Raw genomic sequence first — 24,765 nt, forward strand, 5'->3', positions numbered from 1 at the left:
ACTACATCTGCTGCCAAAAGAAAAGCTAGCTCAACTACCACCCTGATTACACCTGAGACCTCACCACCTCTTCTCAAATCCTGGCACCAAAGGCAAATAGCTAATTTGTCCATCATTTACATACATCTCTAATAACAGTGTGTAGGAAACATAAAATTGTGAAAAAATATCCTCTTGCTCAAGTGAAGTTTTACAAAACTGTATGAATACAGCATTTTGTTAATTAGAAACAAAGCAACTAAGAAATGAAGGATTGAAATAATTGAACAAAGGAAATAATGCATATTTAATGGAAGGAAGGGGAGAAAAGAGGAGAGAAGAGGAGAGAAGACGACAGAATTGTAAAAGTAAATGGATAGAAAGGAACGGGGAGAGGAGATGAGAGAGAAAAAACTTATTTTGTTCATGTACAAGCTCACAGTGTTGGAAAGGAGGATAGAAATGGACTGAATGAAAGAATGGAAAGTAAGGACAAAAAGGTACATATAACATGAAGTAAACTAAGTCAGGCATTTAGGTGTCTATGTAGGAAATTAACCAAGGAAGTTAGGAAGTGAAAACATGGAATGAAGAAAAGGATATTTGATTAAAAATGGAAGAGGAAATGAGGGCGGCATAGACTGAAGGAAGAAAGAGGCGTAGGAAAGTAATGTAGGGAATATCAAAATAAAGTAGGACAATGGACTAAAGAAGGTGGTTAGGGGGAAAATATAATGAACGAAAAAGGCAGGAAGGACCATATAAATATTGTATTACTTTGTAGATCATCGAGATACCAACTAGAGTGCTAACAACCCATGGAGTAAGGGGAAGCACTGCTCATTTTATCGTCTCTACGGAAATATGTAGCTTTTGGTCATGTTGTGTTCGTTGCAGGGCCAACCATCTGAAAAACATGGTGCTCCAAGATGTAGAGAGAATGTTTTCTTACAACAGACCATGAAATACAGGGAAATTCAGAACGGTTATGTAGAAGATGTACAATTACAGGCAGGGCCTATCACCCTCTCCAGTGAACCGTTAAAAAATCTGCCTTAGCTGTGCAAGGGGACAACCCTAGAAGAAAATTGATCCAAACTGACAAGTACCCCATGGTGAGAGTTGCAGCATTTTTTCTGATCATCTATGTGAGGAGAGGGATCACCTGCTGATTACACTGACGGGGGGGGCGAGCAGAGGAAGAGGAGAGACTGACCCTGAACCTGTTAGGAGAGATGAGATGTGCATATCTTATTGCAGAGAGGTAGAGAAGCAATCTGTGCTTGAGTGCACCAGGGGAGTTGAGGACTCCATGCTTACCACCTAACTACACAGTGGGTGGTACATAGTGTGCCTGTGTTCACACAATGTGAGGTAAAAATGGGTTTCTACTTGAAGTAGGTGTGGCCGATACAGGTTACATATAACTATACTATGGTAGGTGAGGGGATTGTCTGCGTTTTGCTGTGCGAAGTAAACGGTGTATCTCTGGTCATGCTGAGTGAGGTGAGTTGTTTGTGTTATTTTAAGTGGGGCCTGCATTTGAATATATTACAGTAGGTAAGGGAATTTTACTGTTCCTCTGTAGAATGTAGGTGAACTCTTTGAAGCTTGTTATCCCAACTTCAAGTAACAATACTTTAATTCCTCTCTTTTAGGGAGTCAGCTGACTGGACCTTCACAACCTGGTAAGAAAAGCAGGCGATGCATCCCAAAATCATTTTGCCTTAGGCCATATTTACCTCGCAGATTTGAGAGCATCATTACAATACTTACTGAAATGACAAGAGCTTGCACTACTGTAAGGGGAGTGTCCATATTTTATATCTACATTAGCAACTTTTATATTGTCCAAGCAGTCAAGACAACTTTCATTCTCCACAGGTGGATTTCATTTTTTAAAACAGTCAAACTTTCACACATTTTCAATTCTTGGCCAATTGTAACTCCCCAGACTCAAGAAACATTCCCATAATATGTACATCCTTGAACCACATCCACTGTGACCCACAGACTCCTTCTCCATTACAAAGAATTAGGCAATGGTCGCATTTGCTGCCAAATTGCATGGGATTTACCTGAGGTTTAGGTAGAATCATATTTTTACTACATGGTTTCTGTAAAGTGCTTCTGTCTCCAAGACATTAAAAGTGGATACTTTACTCAGAGACCCAAGATAATTCCAACAAACCTATCTGTATGAATCTGATGTCTGGTATCAAGTTTTGATAGGTCTGACATCTTCTTCTTTCCAGCTTGTGGATCGCCGGTGATCTCGGACAGAATTGTGGGAGGAGTGGATGCCAACAACGGGCAATGGCCTTGGCAGATCAGCCTTCAACAAAATGGAATCCATGTGTGTGGGGGCTCACTGATCACAAAGAGATGGGTGTTAACAGCAGCACACTGTTTTCCCAGGTAAGAATACAATGAAGATGTGGTGGTGGGACAGGGTGAATGGGCCTGCAGCCTTAAGTCAGCCAGATGCCAGTGTGGGACTGGGGACGTGTGGTCAGCTCTTCTAAAGGAACTATCAGTTGATGTCCTCTGTTAGATAGAGACCTTAGGAGAAATGGGTATTAGAAGTAAAAGAAATAGGCATGGAATCATTGCTAGAAAGTGTCCCAGGAGGAGCAACCTTAGAGTAATTCCTAAATAAGACTGCATAATTTGCTTCTTCATGACTGCACCCTATATATCAGAGCTACTTTCATCAACTCCAGAAGAAGATGAAGGGCTTCTTGCCTCACACCCCAGAATTCATATCTGTGGCTTGTCATTTGGGGTCCCGTTATGAGTTGCCTGTAATCTCCTATTGTCCCAGTAACAGTAGTGACAGGGTCCTTGAGGAATACAAGTACCACAGGAACCCAGCAGGACCAGAAATCTTCCACCAGGCAGTTTTTCACTTTTTATCAGATATGTAAACCTGCTTTTATAGAATTATTGTACTTGCATATTTCATTTAAATAATTTAAATAAATAAATTGTGGGGGAGGAGCTACGTGCCAGTCAAAGATGGCGGCATGAAACCTCAGCTCCTCCGGATCTGTCCCCATCTCTAAATATCCTGCAACAAATCCTGATCGCTGATCCCACCGCTAATCGGATGAAGGTGAGCAGTGCCCATTCCGGCTGCTCCGACCCTGCTGCGACATCGGGGCCGGAGATAGACGGCGTGCCCTATGAGGCCTGTGTGTTGGCTGGAGCCGGGGATTAGAGTCGACGAGGGAGCCAGCCGCAAATTCAACAACACCGGGGCCGCAGACCGGAAGTTGTCGGTCGGGCACCGGTGCGGATGTACTGCCGCCAGTGTCTAGCGGAGAGTGGCGGAGACAAGGTGTGCTGCAGTGTGGGGCCCCCCGTCCGGCTCCGTGTGAGCGGTGACGAGGCTGCGGAGGAGAAAGCTGCGGAAGGTCCTCCCGACCTGGTGCTTGAGCAAAGAGGAGAAGTGGTGGCCCGGGGAGTATCCTTCGAGATTGCTTCCTCCCCTAAGACCGATTGGGGGGCCCCGGTGTACAGCGCTGCAGGAGGTGGCAATGGGAGACGCCTGGCCCCAGATGGAGAACTGTCGCCTACAGGGCTTCCCCTGACTGAGTGATGGCGGCTGGAGGCCGGGCCCCCAGGAGTGAGACCTACATCTGCCTTTGTCGCTGGACTGGTAGGGCACTGATGACATTGACTCCAGAGAGGGCACAGATCGGTGTGAGCAGTGGAGGTGGCGCAGCGGATGAGATTGGGAGCGCCAAAGCCGGCCATAACAATCGTCCTTTGGTGGCAGTGGGGGCCGGGGTGGTCCAGGAAGTAGTGATTCGAGATAGGCGGGACGGCGCCTCCCTGGCCTGGTACTTCCCCTGAGATCGAGGACTCAGCTTTGAGGTCTGACTGGCCCTCTGGGGGGCAGCAGTTTTGAGGCTGAGCCTGTCCGCTCACCTGTATTGGAGCCAGAACCGACTGGAGACACTACTTGATTGCCCGCAGTCACCCTTGCTGGGTGACTAGTGCGCCATTGTTGCATATGGGCGGAGTGGAGTGACCCGGGGTCCACCGAGGAGGCAATTGAGATGGCGTCAAAACCCGGAGGTGATAGGCAGCAGTCAAGAACCTCTTAAGGGTCGCGGCAGGTCCAGACCAACAAACTTGACCGGTACACGATGCCTCGGGGGACGCCGCCAGATTCGAGACGGATTCAATCGAGCGGAGTGGAATCTGTTGGCCCATCGGCTGAACCTACCCTGACCGACGTGATGGTGGCTATAGATGGTGTGAAGTCCTTCCTGGGTCAAAAAATGGAGTCGCTGGACAATAAGTTAGATGTGGTCACCATCGAGGTCAATCTCATACGAGCTGACCTCACTAAGGCGAGTGAGAAAGTTAAGTCTCTAGATATCAAGACCGCCAGCTTAACGGATGAAGTAGCACAGCTCCAGCAGGAAGTACGAGACCTTAAGGCCTCCGGCGCCCTGACCAACCGGAAGCTGGACGGGTATGAAGAGAGGGCTCGACGCAACAATGTCCGCATTATTGGAGATCCCAAGAAGGCCGAGGGCCCAGCCCCAGACCTATTCGTCGAGGATATCATCCTGAATCATCTAAAGCCCAAGGGGCTAGGCAACTTCTTCATGATCGAACGACCACATAGGGTGCCGGGGGGAGACCCAAGCCGGGGGCCCCCCCGCCCAGTGATTGCGAGGGTGTTAAACCTCAGGGACAGAGACGCTATCCTGCAGGCTTCCCGATCGATATGAAAACGCCACACTCACTTTCTTCCCGGATTTTACCCAGACTGTCCAGAAGCAGCGCCAAAGTTTCCTTGGAGTAAAGAAGAAGCTCAGGGATGCAGGGCTGAAATATGCAATGATGTTCCCGCTCGGTTGAGGGTGGAGGCTGAAGGGAGGGTTTGATTCTTCGACGTCCCAGAGGTGGCTTCAGAGAGGTTGGAAAGCTGTCCCCCGAGTGGACAAGAGAGGCAAGACTGTGATGGAGGTGGCGGACCGCAGGAAGAGGAATGATGGTGGCCGCAGGCTATCTGGGACTTTTTGAAAGCGTCAGGTAGTGGGTTCAACCTACATGTTCTGTTTTGATTTTGGCCCCAGGACTACGGTTGGACAGGGACACAGAGCGGGGTGGTTACTCAAGGGGGTGGGGGGTGACGGTGTCCTGACCTCCTCCTTTTTCTACTTTTAGTTAGTCAGTAGTTTAGTTTATGGGGCGACAGGCACACTGCCAGTTGGGGTTGGGCGCAAGCCATGAGCAGGGGTGCAGGGTGGGAGAGTTGGGTTTGGGAGCCTTTTCGAGCTCTATGTCCAAGGAGGTATTTGTGTTTTGTTTGGTTTTGTTAGCATCAGGTGACAAGGATGTGAATGTACTGTTTCCATACCAACACAATGTCGAAAACTAGACGAAGATCAGGGATAAGTGTGCTTAGCTGGAATGTAAATGGCTTGGGGGACAAAATTTAATAGAGGGATGGTCAGCCAATTTATTCGAAGGCACTCCCCGGATATTGCGCTGCTACAAGAGACACATTTAGTAGGGAACCGTTGTATGGCCTTGCATAAAGGAGACTATAAATTGGTGGCACATGCGGGGTTCATGTCAGGGTCAAGGGGGGGTCGTATCTTGGTTAAAAATTCCTTTCCCCTGACTGTCCAGGCTACCTGGGTTGACAAGCGCGGCAGGTACATCGGAATATCAGGACAGTGGGAGGGGAGGACGGTCACTTTTGTTTCCTTTTATGTTCCACCAGGTCTGCAATCTGACACATTCCATGATTTGGACTCTATTTTCTTGACTCTGCTCTTGGGCCTCTTAGTGATGGAAGGTGATTTTAATGCAGTAATGGACGGTGAGGTCGATTGGTAGCCCGCTCGGGCACTGTGGACGGCACAGCGTTGGTTCCCTGACTTCCTTGAGACAACAGGGCTAGTGGATGGTTGGTGGATGCACAATCCAAGCGAGATGCATTACACACACGTCTCTGCTGCACATCGTAGCCTGTCAAGGATCGATTACTTACTGGTGCCAGCGACTCAGGCTTACACTGTCCGGGACATGCGGCACCTCAGGAGAGGTATCTCGAACCATGCGCCGGTTTAGCTCCGGTTGGAGATAGATTATTTTAATGTAGGCAGAGTCGCCCCCATTAGCGCTTGGCATCTGAAGGACTTGATTAAGGTCACAGACAGGTATTTTTAGGAAAACTAGGAAATGGTGGACTCAGCTCAGACTCTGTGGGAGGCATATAAAACGGTGGTCCGGGGTGGGGAGGCTTTATCCCTGATAGTCAAGAAGAAGAAGGAACGAATGGCAGACTTGGAAAGGGCGGAAGAGGAAGTTTTGAGATTGGAAAAGGAGGTAGTTCGGGCAGCCACGCCGGAGAGATTGCTCCAATTAAAGCTGAGGCTAGATGAGTTCAGAGGCCTCGCCAGGGACAAGGCCAAAGCGCAGAATGAGGAGACACTGAGTAGAGTGTATGAACATGGAGATAAGGCGGGGAAGTTGAGAGCTTGGCTTGAAAAGGGTGAGTGGGCATCACGGCTGGTACTGGAGCTACTGAGGGAGGACGCCTGTAAAATCACAGACCCACAGGCGGTGGCAGACAGTTTTGCGGAATGCTATAGTGAGATATATACCTCCACAGGGAGATATACCGAGGCTGAGAATAGTGTAATGATAAGAGACATCCAATTGCCCAAGCTCTCGGAACAAAATCAGAAATATCTGGACTCGCCGCTAACGGATGACGAAGTGGCCATAAGGGGGGTACAGTCAGGGAAGGCCACAGGTCCGAACGGCATTCCCATAGAACTGTATAAGTTGAGCGCCAACCGTCTTGCTCCGTTCCTCCGCTCTATGTATGAGGAGAGCAGGGAGAGGGGACAGCTTCTGTACGATCAACGGGTGGCCAATATTGTAGTCATTCATAAGGCGGGCAAACCCAGCACTAGTTGTTCATCTTATAGGCACATCTCTCTACTGAATGCCGAGCCTAAGGTTTTGGCGAAGCTATTGGCGACAAGGCTGGTCAAAGTTATCACCTCCCTGATACACGCGGATCAGTCCGGTTTTATGCCATGACGAAATACAGCCCTCAACTTGCGCCGACTGCATGGAGTGCTGGGCAGGTCCCCCACGATTCAGGAGCCGGCGGTATTGGTGTCCTTGGATGCCACTATGGCTTTTGATAGGGTTGAATGGAATTATTTATTTGCGGTATTGGGGAAGATGGGTTTTGGTCCCGAGTTTATTACCTGGGTGCGTCTCCTATACGCGGCCCCTCTGGCCAGAGTTGTCGTGAACAATCGAAAATACTCTGACTTTCTCCTCGGCAGGGGTATGAGGCAGGGTTGTCCCCTGGCCCCACTCCTTTTCACTATGGCCTGGAGCCGCTTGCGGCTTGGGTTAGGTGGGACCTGTCGATTCGTGGCCTGCGCTGGACGTTGGACTGGAAGGACAAAAATCTCCTTATATGCAGATGATATCTTGCTTTATCTTACTTATCCGAGGGGATCACTGATATGTTTCCTAGATGTGCTTGCAGTTTTTGGGAGTTATTCGGGCTTCGTAATTAATTGGTCAAAGTCGGTTCTTTTTATACTCAGGGGGGACCCGCCGGTTAGTCCACATAATTGCCCGATTCGGATTGAACCGGTGGGGTTTAAATACCTCTGCATGTATGTTATGCTTGACCCGAACGATTTGCTAACAATCTGGGGCCCCCACTGACTCAACTCAGGGGAGATGTGGCACGCTGGAAGGTGCTGCCGCTCTCCCTTGGTAGAGAGGTGCTTTTTAAAATGTTGTCCCTTCCCTGGTTTTTGTACGCACTTCAAAATGCGATGGACCCGGTCCCAGCCTCCTACTTTAAAGACATAGAGTCCCTGCAGAGGAAGCTTCTGTGGGACGGCTAGCCCCCTATCGTGTTCACTAAACTCACTCTTCCTTGGTACAACGGAGGGATAGGACTACCGGACCTAGGGAAATACTATTGGGCCTCGCAGTTAGCAGCAGTAAAACACGCTGTCTATGGTCCCCCAGGAGACCCGGGATACGCTATGGACCGCTGGCAGGTGCCAGGGGGCTACTTTACGAGAGCGCTCTACGTCAAGCCTTGTCGCTTCCCCCTAGGTGCATGCTGTTCAGGTGTGGCATGTGATGCGGCCAACAGATATCTGAAATGGGAGGGGAGGCTTACACTCACCACCCCATTGTGGAGCTCGGAGAAACTGCGCAGTCTATGGAAGTCTAAAGGCTTCGATAAATGGGACCTCATTGGTATCACACAGATTAAAGACGTCTGGGGAGGGGGCACGGTCCATACATTTCAGTCTCTTCAGCACCAATATCACCTACATGACCGGGAACACTACCTCTACCTTCAGATTAGACATGCACTACTCGCACACATTCCCAAAGATACATTGCTTCCCGACGCCTCCCCCCTTGAAGACCGGGTATTGGACGGTCACCTTCCTGAGAGGACCATCTCTTTAATACACAGGAAGCTCATAAACAACATGGAGCACCCGCTGGCACTTATTAATGCGCACTGGAATGAGGATGGGCTGGAATTTGATGACGAGGACTGGCGGGAGGTGGTTTCCTCTCCACTGGTGGTGGCGATACAGATGCGGCTCAGGCTGGTGCAATTAAAGATTTTACACAGGTCATACGTTACGGGCCGAGTCTCATCCGGATGGGTCGTTCGGAGGGGGGGGGGGAGTGCAGGAGGGGATGTGGGGAACTTGGAACGTTTATACATATCTTGTGGCACTGTGCAGCGGTGCAGACATATTGGGAGAAGATCCACAATAAGATTAGGGAGGTCCTGGGGGTAGAGATAAGGCCCGAGGCCCACAGGTGTATTCTGAATGTTTGGGAACCCACGGATCTGAATACGTACAGAAAGCAGTGGGTGACGCTGGCATGCATGGTAGCGAAGTGTACTATTGCACAGTTGTGGGGAGCAAGCCAGGCACCCCGGGTAGAGAAATGGGTGGAGTATTTGGATTGGTGCATGTTTAGAGAGCGCTCAGTATATGCGGCAAAGGGGGTGTGCTGCAAAGTGGGGGAATGTTTGGGAGAACTGGAATCACTACCGTGGAGATATCTGTGTACCTCCGATACGCCAAGACGATGTAGAGGTGCACGAGTCCCCTTGTTCCATTATCACTATTCTGTATCATATTTTTTTGATGTATGGAAAGTAATGATGAAACCGGCAAAAGTCTAAACTGTCACCTGATGTTTATTTATTGTTGATGTCTCAATAAAAAGATTTTTTTTTAAAACTGTATGCATGTGGTATTTGTTCAGCACAAATGTAGCCAGAAAGCAGGGGAGAGCTAGAAAGTGCGAAAGGAAAAGATACAATAATAAAAAGGACAATGAAGGGGTTCTGTTATAAGTCAACTGTTTAAAGAGGTGAATTATAGCTCTTTCCTACGTTGGAGCAGGGTTGGTGAGATCCTGCTGGATACAGGAAAACCGTCCCAGACCCTGGGAAAATATCTGCAGAAGGCCATTTACCTTGTTTTTTTCTTTTTTGGTTTGCACATTTTTGGCTCCACATTGATGGCATCTCAAGAGCTATCCAAATTTGTGACATTTACAGCCATACAGGCAGAAGTGCTGACTTTGTAAATTAGGCTGCGGTTTTAGAAAATGTGCAGGCCCGGCAAGGAGAGCAAGTAGAGTTCCACCAGGTTTGGAGTTGACGTTGTTCATTGACCGATATATCCTCTGTAGTTACCTCCTTCTCTCAGATGAAAACTTATGGTATGCCCTTTTAATCAGTACAGAAAGGCAAGGGTGCAAATTCACATGGAGGATTCTCACTCTTTTTCCTTCCCATCAATTTACGTTGCTATTAAAAGGGCTCATAACTTCTTAGATTGGAGTACTGCCAACATTACTCCCATTGGGAAAATACGTTGATGTGCCGCACACCTAAGCTGGTAGCACAGCTCAAGCAGATGTATGGATGACTGATGGAAGATCATTAATATCAGAACAGGAAACACATATTTATGAATTCATATTTAAGTCATCACGATTTTTATTCCCAATATGTTTTAGGGCATTACTTTTTAATACTCTATTTCTTTGTTTCCAGCACACCAGTCAATGTCTCTGTGTTCCGTGTCTATCTTGGTGCCTACAAACTCTCCCAAAATGCTGTCAATCCTAACGTGTTTTCCACCACTCCGAAGACTGTGATCATCAACTCAAACTACACCGAGGAAGGGTCCAGTGGTGACATCGCCCTCCTGGAGCTGGAGACTCCAGTCCAGTTCACCAGTTACATCTTGCCAGTGTGCCTGCCCGCCCCCTCGGCCCAGTTCCCAGCTGGGATGAACTGCTGGGTCACCGGCTGGGGATCCACTCAAGATGGAGGTAACGTGCAAGAGGGGAGCAAGCAAATGTAGAAGCCACATTCAGTTGTCTCTTATAATGGCACATCTTCAATCACTTGATGCCATGTTTGTAACTGTTCTGCCAGATTCACATAGGGCAATCTCAGAAAAACATTAGGTCTCCTTGTTCATGCAGCTGTCTCCTCATCTTGCCTCCTACAGTTCATAATGAGTATTGAAACTCTACTTTCAGATTACAGCTTTCTATCTATGGAAGGAACAGGACAGCAATTATTAGCATATACATTAAATATTACACTCTTTCACACTTGTTAAATAAACTAAATGTTTAATGTAGTTCTAAGTGAATAAAAAGAACAATGTTACCATTTGTGGTAATGATTGTGCATTTTTTTAAACAGAGTCTTTAGTTAGGCAGAAAATACACCTGTAACTCCAATATCCGGTGTTACTTTCACTGCCAGATTGTATAAAACAGGCTACCAAATCTCAAATCTTTATGTTCCCTCTTACCCCTGTAGTCCTTTACACAGTTAATCTCTTCCTCATGGCTGTGCTATCCTTCTATATCGCTTGTAACAATGTACAAGAGACTTAATCAATTTTAGATTTCTGGATTCATATTGTCAACTTTCTCTGCAGATTGGCTCATCATCTTCCTTCTATTTCCCTCGTCTTGGTCACTCCAGACACTTCACTCACCACCATTGCAATTGAATGATCTGTTGCGAGCAGTGTGAGGGGTCCATTCGTTGTCATGATGTGTTTATGCTCTGTGATGGTATCTTAGTTAAAATGTGATGGTCTGTTGGGGCAGATGTGATATTCTCCTAAGTGCTAAATGAGTGTTTATTGGGATTTATGAGATGGCCTGTTAGTGCCACATTAAGTTCAGTTTGTTTTTATGTGAGGCCCGGCTGGATACTTTGTGATGGTCTGTTGGAGCTATGTGATGGTCTGTTTGATGCTAGGCAAGGGGCACTTGGAGGCTATGTTGAATTATGTTGCGGAAAGACTCCTTCTAACTGGCTCTTCGAGAACAGCATCATTCAGAAATAAACAAATCACATTTTGCTGAATGCAGTGTCAGGCAAATTATAAACACAGAATGAACATTATGATATGACACCTATTGCGAGCAAAATGGCATTGAGGTCTACCTAAGGCCAGATTGCGATACGCCAGGAAGACACACTTAAACATATCTGAGCAAGTTTGTTTCAACTGTAAAATCTCCCTCTCAAATGTAAATTTGAATGTAATGTACATGAATTGCTCCTCACTGTTTTATTAATGTACAATTCTATTTATTCACACAAAAGTTTTCACAGCTAGGTGGGTGTTTCAGTGTCTAGGTGATGCTGTTTATGAGCTAGCTGAAGGCCTGTTGGGGCTCAGAGGATGATCTGGTTAGGCAGTTGCGGCTATGTCAAGAAACTTTAGGGCTCTTTGAGGCTAAATTGCAGTCTGTGTGAAGTTCGACTGGGAGCTTATGTGTTGGAAATCTTTGTAATAGTCTTGTAGGAGCAATGGCGCAATTGTTGAGTTATTTGGAGAAAAGTTGAGTCTAAGCAAGAGTGTACTAGAGCTCATACAAATGAAGTACCATTAACCTCTAAACTTGCTTCAGGCTGATTGCCTTGGTATTGACAGCAAAGGATATGGATGGATGTGACCAACTGGAATAGACACAACTAAAGCCACCAGGATGAGTAGTTATAGAGATCCGGCTTGATGTTAGGAATACATGCACCATTTTGATTTATCAATTTTGAGAATGTTTGGCTTGATACTGAGGTTATCGTACTCTGGTGGCTCGTGTAGCAACAGTGTTCAAAGACAGAACCCCAGCGGTCCATGTATTAAGGGAATGTGAATTCAAATAAAAAATAAGGGGGCTGAATTGGCCCAAAGGCACAATGATGTTTTCTCTCAGAAAATAGGAGGGATGCCACAGGTGTGTCATAACAGTGTCATCATTCTTGTGGTGCAGGCTAAACAATCAATTTCTCAAATAAATCACTAGCCATGAAGATGGGTTTTGAATAAGGTTAACTTTGCTGATAGACAGATGATAAGAGTTTAATCTCTTTTCCTTTCACAGTCAGCCTCTCATCACCACAGACTCTGCAGGAGGTGCAGCTCCCCCTCATCGACCCTACAACCTGTGACAACATGTACCACACAGGCTCAGGGGTGAACCAACGGTACAAGTTCATCAAGTACGACATGATCTGCGCTGGGTATCCACAAGGGCAAAGGGACTCATGCCAGGTAAGGGGCATTTGGGAGAGCAGACACTTTTTAAAGCAGTTACAGGAGTGGTAGACAATGGAAGGACTTCTGCTGAAGGAACTAATGGAGTGGTCCCACTAGCAGCATCATTGGCTGCATGTTGCACAAGTGTTGTCCCTTGAAATGAATCACTATACATCACAAGACAAACAAGTACTATGTGGTTTTGAAGAGATGGGAAACAATTCAAGGGAAACGTTTTATGGACACCAGGATGGTGTAAATACTAAAAGAAGACAGGATACAAAAATGTACATTTTTGGTGCCTTGCTAACTAGGCCTAATGCCACCACGGGTCTATCAACCGTACAATCTAAATGTGAAATTGACTTCTCCAGTAGGTGTCGTAATTAAGCTGATAAAGCTAGATTGCCCCATACATGATACTTCTCAGTAAGTTAGTGTAGCATGCATGCTTGACAGATACAATATGCTATAAGTGAATAACTCAGTGTAGAAATCCAAGAGTATCCTCAATAATACTCAGAGCAGCAGATGTCTAGTAGGATAGTTATGTAAAAAGGTGTATTGTGACCACCTGTGTTAAAAAGGTGGCCTAGTGAGCCGAACGTTCATCAATGATAAAAGCAGGGTTTTGGAGGGTATGAGTTTAATTTCTAGCAAGGCAGACTCAGCATTCTGTCCTACAGGGTGGGTACATTTAGTAACATAAATTCATTATTAGTTACATCTTCAATTTACAATTCTTTGAAATGTAGGGGATTATAAGAAACATTGTATCATCAGTGCGCTGGTGTAAAGTAAGCAAGGAAATCAATTAATAGACCAGAGAGGCTGAACGACTGGTAGGACTGGTATGCAGGTAGTAATGTGCCCTTCAAAGGAGTGAGATATGTACACTAGCTCATAAATCCATATTCAAATTAGTAATTGACAGTAGATTCTGTCAGCAATTACAAAGACTAGGTTAGAGAGAACAGGGCGTGACTGATTGCAAGATGGCAGGCTTTTGCCTTGGAGATCTGCTTAGTATCTCCAACAGTATCTCACACTCAACCAATGGAAACCCCCTTTCACCACTCTCCTTTACCAAAAAGACACATTCATCTGCCTACCCAAAGTACAACCACTTCTCAACACAAATATTTTCCCACTTTCACTCAAGAGAGACACCTTACATTCTTTCCCACTACTTCTCCTTTAACACGTTCCCTCAAATTCTGCACCACCAGTCACTACCAACATACCAGATAATACTACCCAAAAAACCAAAAACAAACACACATAGGAAATATATCCGAATGAAATCTCACACCTTTAAAAACTCCCTACCATTCCAAAATATCTACACACATTCACTCTTCTCTGAATACCTGCAAAAATAACATGCATTATTAAACCCATCTTTATTTACCTCACGCTCTCATGCAACGAATACACCAATCACTCAAATCCACAAACACACAAAAACACTCACTCACCCGTCTTTTAACCATTGCTCATGTGGGTTTAGGACTGGTACCCCTGCTCCCCATTCTAGTATATTCTCCAAACATTGCAGTAGACTAAAGAGTGGTCCGCCAAAGTAGGAAATGCTCCAGTCAGAGGAGAAATATAGAGGATTGCCTATTAATACCAGGTCTCTAATCAAAAGCAAGACAGAATTTACATGTATAGTAACATAATATGGATTAGGTATTTGTGACTAGAACTGAGGTGAGCGACACGTCTGGCCCTGATCAGGTGGACGATATTCCCCTGGAGTACTCAATCCTTAGGCTGGATAGAAAAAACAGACCAGGAGATGGACTAGCGATTATCTATAAATCTGTATATCTTTGCATAATGGAGCCCATTCAGAGCTCAAGCCCCTGTGAGGCATTGCATTTCTCAATTAAAATACACCCAACAAAAGCCTTTGCAGGTATCTTAGTATATAGACCACCAGGACCAAGGGCCATCTTTAAAGGATAATAGCCTATTTTATCTAACCTTTCCTAGGTAAAGATAACCCTACCTTCCAGGGAGATTTTAATTTCTATCTGGAGGATGAGAAGTGTAAATACTCTAGGGTTGTCTTTGGGCTTAATGATGTGTTTTGGTCTCTCCCAGCTGGTCAACGCCTCTCCACACAGCTCCGGGAACACCTTGGATGGTATATTCTCCGATGATACAACAAGAGGGGTGCTGCACTGTTCCTGTAAGAGGGGAAAGGTTAGGTAAATCTGGCGTGACCGGAGGTGTAGACATTACACCCTTGGGCATCCATTTTGTTGGATGTTTTTGCCTCACACACCCCGAAGGATGTCATGCTTCATCATCGGCGGTTGCTCCTCGTCGGGGGGGGCGGTGCAATCCCCGACGGGCTCACCTCTAAGAGGGGCACTTTGGCGGAGATCTTTTGTATCCAACTGCCCTGTGGTGAAGTGCGGGTGTGTGGGCGGGAGAGCAAGTAAGCTTGGTGTAGTGATTAAAATGCCGCAAGGGGTGCCGGAAACTGCTTTATTCTGGTGGTCCCCCTACTACAATTAAAATCGTGAAAAAGCTCGCTCGGTGTCACCTCGTTAGGTAGAGTGACCCTAGACGAGCTGAGAAGAACAGATGGTCAACATGTTTCTCGCAATTGGGTAAATCACCTGCGATTCATCAGGACCTTATAATGGTGAAAAAAATTAAAATAAAATGCAAAATGCGATGCAGTGCGCGCTACGAATTTCGTTTTATTAATTAAATTGTGTACTTACCTGCAATTATCCATATGCCAGTTTTTAGGTCCCTCCACCCTGCCCCTCCCCCTCCCCCACCGTAACTCCCTCCACGGCCCGCGGCTGCCTACCGCTTAGCTGGTCAGACCACTATGCCAGTAGACTTCTTACTTTCCTGGCTGACCAGACAAGAATACCTAAACAGTGATAACAATAGGCTAAGTAAAAATTGGAAGGGACTATTAGTAGAAACTCTTTCATCCACTCTCAGTACCAGGATCAGGACTGACCTTGAGGATGTGGAACTGTCCATAGTGGAGTTCTCATCATGGCTCGGTTCTTCACGGGAAGACGTTGCCTCTCTTAGGAAAATCCAAAAGCACAGAAAGCTGCCATCAGCTCTCTCATTCACTGAGCATCTCGGACTAGTTAGACAATCCTGCTGGTAAAAAGAACAAGCCTAGCGGAAAAACAATGAGAGCCAGGAAAAAGACACATACGAAATTCTCATCAGGGACTACAAGGCAGCAATTAGTTGAACTTCTGTACTGATAAGATTACCTCTGCCAAATCAACAAGGGATTTCTTTAAGGGTGCAAATCTCCTATCTGCTCCCACAGACTCTACCAACGTAGAGGGATCTCAAGACTTTTGTAATAAACTGGCTGACCATGTTCAAGTTAAAATTCTTACAGTTTACATGAAATGTGATCCTCCTTCTGATGAAATTCATAAGTAGTCACAGTCTGAATTACATGCTGAGTACAATGACTCAGAGTTCAGAGATGAAATAGGGGAGCATACAGCTAATTTAACATCCTTTACAACTAGGAGAGTGGAACAAATGGTGGTACATTGCCATAGTATAAAGAGAGGGTCCTCTTTTGAGCCGTGCCCTCCAAAAATATTACGTTTAGCAGTCATTACAAGTGCTCCCCCCCCCGACCTCTATTATGAACAGAGTTATTAGCACAGGATGCAATCCACACTATGGAAAGAAGCTGCAGTCAGGCCTTTACTAAAAAGCCTAATATGGATCCTAATGACAAAAACACTACCGACCCATCTCTCTGCTCGCTGTACCAGCGACAATCCTGGAAAAGCATCTAAATGTGCAGCTTATGTCCCATATTGAGAAACAGGATCTGTTAGATGTCTCTCTCTTTGGGTTTAGGAGCAACCACTGCATGGAAACTGCATTAGTTTCAGAAGTGGACACTATCAGATCAATGGTTGATATGAGTTAGGCTGCAGTACTGATCTTATTGGACTTGCCCTCAGCCTTTGATAACATCTCCCCTTCCTTTTTGATATGTTGAATCAGGATTTAGGGATAAAAGGCTCAGCAAGAAAACTAATAAGATCCTTTCTTACAGATAGATCTCAGATGGTGTTAATCAGCCAATGCAAGTCGCACTTCTTTGCCCTGCCATATGGAGTTCCTCAGGGACCTTTCCTGAGTCCAGCTTTATTCAATCTACGTGCATCCCCCCAGAGAAATGATTCAGATGTTTGAACTACAGGCACTTTCATATGCCTATGATACCCAAGTAATTGTCTCTATTACAAAAAATGATGAGTCAGTTTCAGCCAACTTCAACAACTGTATGAAGGCGGTAGCTAAGTTGATGAAAGATAACTGTCACCGCGCGGTGCCTGCCGCTTTGTAAATGACAATGAAGGGGGGTACCACAGGTACCCCCCATGTGCACCCCCCACCTGTACTTCCCTCTGGGGGCCCGCAGGGGGCCCCCAGAGTGAAGACTGCATGCCTTTCCGTGGCGGAATCACCGCCGCGGAAAGGCACTGAAAACCAGACATCATAATATGGCTGGTGGTGTCTATTAGACACCGCCAACATATTATTCCTTTTCCGCCCCGGCCGCAAGGCGACCGGGGCGGAAAAGCGGCGGACGGTCTTTCCGTCCGCCGTGGTCCCCCCCGCCATCCTAATATGGCGGGGGGGGGGAATCTGGTTATGATATCGGGCGGATTGCCTCGGCCAGGCTGGCAGAGGCAATCAGCCCGATATCATAATGGACCCCTATGACCCCTATGTTTGGCAAATCTAAATGTAGTAATTGTCCCCAAATTTCGGGAGGCAAGATGTGGAGGGAGAGCCTCCTTAGTGGCTATTGCCAAGTTGTGAAACTCCATTTCTCATCATGTTTCTAGCCTGTAGATCCATACGTCTTTTAGAAAAGCACTGAAAACTTGGCTCTTCACTTTGTAAACTCGATACAGACAGAACAGAGAGTTTATTATATTTTTTCATTTTTTTCCTCATCTGAACATACAGGTCTTTAGCACCTTAACACCCTTTGGGTATTTGTGCTCTTCTATAAATCAAATTTAATTCATTCATAACTCAATTCAGAGCCATACCATATGACCCTCATGCCCCACCAACACCCCACACCCATACACCTTCCACCTATAACATGCACAAAGAAAGGTACTCCACAACACTCTTCATACTATCTCAAAATAAAATTACCTTTCACTCACAACTCCACAGCCCAACCGTCATTTTTAAGCAGACACACCACCACCCACACAACCAGACTTAATAAAGTCTTTAAGCCTTTTGGAGGAACATAACAATAAACAAACACAGCAATTTTTCTGCCCTCCAACAGAAAACGGTACAAAAGGGGGTGGTGATGGACGGAGCATCTGAACCAATCAAACACTCACACCCAGTCAACAGATCTGGGTTTAATCCATCACCGTTCTTTAGCCCACTCTCCCACCCCAGTTCAGACATGGCCATATGCAAATCAGTCTGACCCTGTGCCTCATGGGAACAGTCCAGCCCGAACTGCCAAGCCATGTACCGCTTTTGGCCGCCATAAGTGTGGCAGGGTATGCTCAGACGTGAGTCCCTTGCTCACTTTGCCACTGGATTCAAGCAAGCCGGGCTGAAGACGGCTGCAATGCCAGAAACCGGTCCTCGGAAGCTTGTTTCCGATCCAGGGAAGGCATGGCTTTTATAAAAACCCTTCAGGAAAAGGCAAGAACAGTCTCTATGCTCCTTCAAAGAATGATCACCAACTACATTTTTGGATCTTGTCAATGCGAGCAAGCCAACAGGCTGCTACTCTGACCTTTGTCCACCTCAAATCTTTAAAAACATTCTACTTCAACTTCTGTAGTCATCCCATTCCGAAAGCTCATCAACAACCCCTTAACAACAGGATTTTTCGCTGCAAAATTTGAAAAAGTAAGCATATGCCCATTATTGAAAAAAACCTAACTGCACAATCAGGATCCTATTAACTACAGACCCATACATAGCAACAGATCACTCAAACCTGCAAAAAAAGCAACTTTTACCCAGATGTCACACTTCATTGAAGACAATTCCAACTTTTCGACTTCCAAACTGCATTCCATCCTGGTGGATGTATGACGTTAAAACGCATACTTTTACAACGCCTACCATTACCACGCAATTTTTACAACGCAGTATCCATTACAACGAAGTACCATTACAACGCATGTTTTTACATCGCAGATACCTTTACAACGCATACCATTACGTGGTAAAGGTAGGTCGTTGTAAAAGTTGCGTGGTAAAGGTTGTATACCCATCCTGGAAGAGGCACAGAATCGGCACTAATCTCTATTTGGGATGAACCTAAAACACAGTTGGCCATAATGGAGTTGTTGCCCTTCTTCTAATGGTCCTTTCTGCAGCCTTTGGCACGGTGCATCATGATGCACTAATCAAAAGACTTGAGAAAGCTGTAATAGAGGGTACAGCTCTCGCTTCGATCACACTGTACCTACACAGTAGAACACATATTATGCATACTCCTCCATCACTGCATATAGCATTAAAGCAGGAGGACCACAAGACTCCACCATCTCACCCATGCTTTTCAACATTGATATTGGAACATTACCAGATCAGATCAATAGCTTTTACTTCACCTGATATAACTAAACAGATGACAGGCAGATACCTCTGAATCTGGAAAACCCAAAGGACATCATAGTATCCAAAATCTTCAGTTGCCTCCGGGCAGTTGACCAATGGATGTCACGAAGCCACCTCAAATTGGATGACTTCAAAAGCTCAATACTCATCTGTAGTGACTGGATAACCTATAACCCTCTCTGCGCTTGGGCTGACAATCTAGGACCACTGCCCAAAATTTCCAAGGAGGTAACAAACCACTGAATTACCATGGACTCTGAGCTGTCAGTTAACGCAAACGTGGACACGGTAGCCAAATTAAGCTTTCTCACAATATAAACACCTCAGCGCATCTTCCCCCACATAGGATATCCTCATAAGGTTCAAGCTAACATCTCCCTTGTCCTATCTAAACTGGATTACGATAATGGTCTGTATCACAGCTTACCATTGTCAACTGTGAGAAGTTCGCTGAGAATTCACAACGCTGCTGCTAGACCCCCCCAATGCCCCAATATACAAGAAAAGGAAACATGGGTAGAATATATTTTTCTGTTCAGGCATCCAAATTATGGAATTCACTACCCACACCCATAAGATCCACTGACAACCATCTTACCTTCAGAAGATTAGTCAAGAGCTGACTGTTCCCCACATGATAACTACACTCACTACACAACAGCGTACATGGGACATTGTTCATTGAACTATGCTTCCTGTGATGAGTAGATACATATATATGAGGGGAAAACTCAACTAGATATGTGTATTTAGGACAATGTCATATTTGCTGCTTCTGTGCCCACAAAGGTACATGTACAGAGGAGTTTATGCCTGCTACTAAAACTTTAATAAATGTCATGAAAAATGGGCCTACTTCACCACATGATAAATGCGCACATCCAACCATGTAAATGTTGCTGCTTCTATAAACATATGGGTCTTCATATACAGAGGTTTTCTCCAGGCAATACATCCTTGCCAAATGTCATGTGCATACATACACACACACATGAACACCCACACACACTAATTCCAGTTTTTTGCTATTGAAAAAAATCCTCCTTTCAAACTTTGTCCCATCCCTCTTATCTCTGGCTCATCCCAAAACATTCTGACTACTATGAATCACAGACATCCTTCTCAAACGTTCACCTCCTTACTACTTCCTCTTTCACATCCATTTCTTTTATCCTATCCCGCCTCTAAACTTTACTAAACACACAAGAATTTCAGAAGGCCTTGTGTAGCTTTACACTTCTGTTTAATGAGGATTGTGCTTGCTTAGTATTTCAAATCTGGCAACACTGCAGCAGTCATCAAGCAGCAGCAAACAGGGAATGCAGACTGATAGGTGATATCTGGGCCCCAGAGGGAGGGACACATACCGTATGTAATTGGTGTTTGTCTGCACAGTACTTTGGGGGACTTGCAGGAGGTAAATTGAGTGAGACATTGTAACGGGGCGTCTGTGGAAAGGGGAAGTGAAAGCAGGAGACAGATAAGTAATGCATCTGGGTAATTCGCAGGTGGAGGTCACTCTGCTGCCTGTGAATAAACACCCATTTTCCTACTATTCACCCAGCAAAGTATGCTTCTGGCATTGATTCTCATTGGTCCCATTTCATGAGTGGGCCCTTCAGCCACAGTGACATTTTACTCACCTGCACAATGCATCTTGGGAATGGTAGTTTTGATTTTCAACATGTTAAGCAGTGTAAGGTCCTGTCTCTACCGAGCCCAAATTTCTGTACTTAACAGTGGTGTCTCAGCAAAAGAAATCTGGATAGCAAAAAATAAATCTTAGTTACAGACTTGGAGGCTGTACCTCTCTAAATTCATTATGGAGGGCTGCTGGGGAAAGAAGCAGTAGGGGGAGGATAAAAAGTATCAGACTAAGGGTCAAGAGGTGAAACACAAGAAGTCCTAGGAGGACCAGAGCCACAGGGAATAGGACAAAAAGAACTGGGCAGAATAGCCAAGGAAGACTAGGGGATGAGTACCATGGGCAGATGTACAAGTCCCTTGCAACATCCTTACGACATTGTTGCCTCTCTTCTGTGACGAAGCGGCGTCGTAAACAATGCGCTAATATGCAACATATTTACAACGTTACGCATATAGGGAGATGCGTCACAATGTAAAGCCCGGCGCTACATTATACATGCATCAGGTATAATGAATGCAGGGTGGGCGGCCTTGTAAAAGTTATGCAGTTAAATCTTGCAGATTTCACTGAGTCACTTTTACCACCCTGCTGCATCAAAACCTTATGCCTGCTTGTAGCAGGCGTAAGGAGTGATGCAGCACAGCAAGTATAGGCCGCCCCGGAGCAGTGCTGGAGTTGTGTCCCACTTGTGACATGACCCCAACACTGCGTCACCATTACTCCGACAGATGCGTCATACATCCCTCTATCCTTGCGCAACACTGCACCGCATTGTAAATACGGTCCATCCATGGTGGCGCAAGACTATTTTTCTGTCACGCACAATAACTGGCGCAACCCTGCTAATATGCGGGGATGCACCAGTTATTGTCAAACTGCCCCCATCTATTTTGTTATGTCTGTCAGAATAACTTGGAAACATTCAAACATTTCGGACCTTTTGACTTATGTAAGTGCCTGCATCTAAGACAAATATAGCACTTAAGAGCATCATGTTGCTATATCACAAGTTTGTGAACAAAAAAGTAGATATCAATAGTTTTAAAACCCTTTTTCAGTTGGAAATTTATTTCGACCACTAAAAGGTCTTTTGTGATTGTTTCTGAAATGCGGTCTCAGGGTGTGGTTTGGGGTGAAGGTTTCCAAAAACTGCCAGCCAAACAGTGCAGAATCTCTACCATTTAGACATCGACCAGGTAAATTGTGAAGTTTTTCTGCTATTTGCAAGGCTGACGGCCAAACGGTGCAGATTCTCTACTGTGCATATGAACTTTTTCTGGTATTTGGACAGCTGACAGCCGAACAGCACAGAATCTCTACTATTCTGCAAGTAAACTGGTAAATATTTAAGTATTCCTGCTATTTGCACAGCTTCCGGATGAACAGTGCAGAATCTCTCCCATTTAACCAGCGGCTGAGCAAATAGCGATGTTTTTCTGCTATATGAACAGCTGCTAACCGCTCAGTACAAAATCTCTACGGCCTTATTTATGATGGCCTTGCGCCGCCGGTGCGTCACTTTTTCCCATTTTAAAAGTGGCGCACCGGCGGCGCAAGGCCTTCATAAATAAGGCCCCTAATATTTAGTCAGCAGTTGGGTGAATATTTAAGTTTTCCTACTATTTGTACATCCACCATCCGGACAACAAAGAATATCCTCCATTAACCAATGGCTGGGTGATATTGACGTTTTCTGCTATTTGCACTGTCACTAGCCACAGAGTTCAGAATCTCTACTGTTTAGCCATCGGCCAGGCGAGAATGGGAGGCAAAGCCTTCTCGTTTTTGGGTCCTAGTCTCTGGAATAGCCTTCCAATTGATCTGAGAAGCTGCCCTAATTATCTGATTTTTAGGAAACTCCTAAAAACCTTCCTCTTTTAAGATGCACCTCTCATCCCGACATACTTGAGAGTGGAATGTCTGTCTACCCTGACCGGCGAACAAAGCGCAGAGATACTCCTCCGGGAGTCGAGTCATGCTCTATACAAGCATTTAAATAAATAAATAAATAAATAAATAAATAAATATTGGGAAGCTTTTCTGCTATTTGCATGGTCAACAACCAACCACTGTGAAATCTTGGCCAAACAGTGCATAATCTCTATTATTTAGCCAGTAGCCATGTAAATAGCTGAAGAAATTCACCCTTTACCCAGCAGCCCGTTAAATAGATGCTACCTTAAATAAAACATTTCATCATTTGTATATTTGTTTGATAAATGCTTGTTTTCTGAATTTTGTGCGGATTGTTTCACAGTTGAAAACATCAAAAATGCTTACGTGAGGTCCCCAGCTTCAAATAATGAGTCACCGGGAATACCCAGATTCCAATAATGATTCAGTAGGGGTGTCTGGGTTTCAGTAACGATTAAATGGGGTCCCACAGAAGTTAAAAGGTTAAGAATCACTGTACTAGGGGTTTCTTTACCTGTCATAAGTGCTCCCGTCTCCTAGAAAACCCTATGCTCTTCAATTAAAATTGTATTTATTCTTTTCCAATTAAAACTTTTATTGTAAGGATATGGTTACCCCAATTAGGTAGTTTTCTTTTATTTCTTATTTTTTGTTTGTGCCATATGCTTTCTATAAAAAGATAATCATCCAATCTGATTGCTAAGGTAAGACCTATTGACCTTGTAAAAACTTTTAAAAAAATATTTCCAGTCTGAGATTGGAACAACAAAGAAAACTGATCATCTTTTTTCTTTGGAAGCTGTAAATTGGTTCCATAGCCTGTATCGAGGACATGGTAACTCCTCATGAATTAAAGACTGTGACGTGGTAGAAACTGGTTCGGAAAAATGAAGACGACTGATAAATGATTTTGCCAGTCCCATATCATCCCAACAAAGATGAAAAAGGATTCAGCTAGCAGCACCAGTCCCACAGGATGAGAGGGAAAAGAGAGGGTGCAAATTAGATAAAGGGGCGTTACGAGCCAACCCCACAAAATCTCAGTTGCTATCTTGTTAGTAATCAGACTGTCCCTCTTAGTTTAAATATTTTAAGGTGGAAAACTAATGAGTAAAGATGTTTCCCACGTCTTGTGAAAAGATCACTGAAAGCTAAATTGAGACGAAGAACAGTATAGATTTTTGTGAGATTTCGTGAGGATTACCATTCAAAATGTACTAACTTGCCTTTTATTCATCTACCAGGGTGATTCTGGAGGGCCACTAGTGTGCAAGTTGGGCAGCAGTTGGTTCCTTGCTGGAGTGGTGAGCTGGGGATATGGCTGCGCCTTGCCAAACCGCCCTGGGGTCTACACCCTGGTCACTGCCTATGATGCCTGGATAAAGCAACATGTTCCGGAAGTGGAGTTCAGTTTAGCACCCACCCCGAAAACAACAAATATGGGTACAACCGCCACATTCACCTCCAACCCTACCATCACTCCTGATCTGATCTCTGGAGCCATAAACAAAACATCTAATGTGTTTGTCGCCACAGCAACCAGCTCAATATCTACAGCAGCCTTGACCAGCACGACTAGTTCATTTGCAGGCTACACTGCCACAAGTGCTGGTAAGTCTGCCTACACAGTGGCTGCCCTTTCCACCTTCACCTCCAGTTCCACCACTTCAAGCCAAACAAACAAGACCAATAGCCCTCCACCATTCTCTTTCACACCACAACTATATCTACTTCCATAAAGAGAGCTACAGAATCCAGACGTAGCTCAACCACCACCTTGGCCACACCTAAGACCTCACCACCTCTTCTCAAATACTGGCACCAGGGGTCAAACATCTAATTCTTCCATCATTTACATATATCCCTAATAGCACTGTGTAGGGAACATAACATTGCGGCATGCACAAGTATCTTATTACGCAAGTGAAGTTTCACAAAACA

General features: G+C 45.2%; 1 protein-coding gene across 1 annotated transcript in view; it reads left to right on the forward strand.

Moving 5' to 3' along the window:
* The window catches only part of LOC144769133 (transmembrane protease serine 9-like), a 159,899-nt gene extending 135,336 nt beyond the window's left edge, over window positions 1-24,563 (forward strand). The window contains exons 6-9 of the mRNA XM_078653143.1: window positions 2,235-2,397; window positions 10,097-10,377; window positions 12,463-12,632; window positions 24,069-24,563. Of these exons, the coding sequence (XP_078509269.1) occupies window positions 2,235-2,397; window positions 10,097-10,377; window positions 12,463-12,632; window positions 24,069-24,563 (1,109 nt within the window). The remainder of the gene's footprint in view (window positions 1-2,234; window positions 2,398-10,096; window positions 10,378-12,462; window positions 12,633-24,068) is intronic.
* Window positions 24,564-24,765: the final 202 nt, after the last annotated feature.

Source organism: Lissotriton helveticus, chromosome 7, assembly GCF_964261635.1.
Source record: "Lissotriton helveticus chromosome 7, aLisHel1.1, whole genome shotgun sequence".
Taxonomy (NCBI): Eukaryota; Metazoa; Chordata; class Amphibia; order Caudata; family Salamandridae; genus Lissotriton; species Lissotriton helveticus.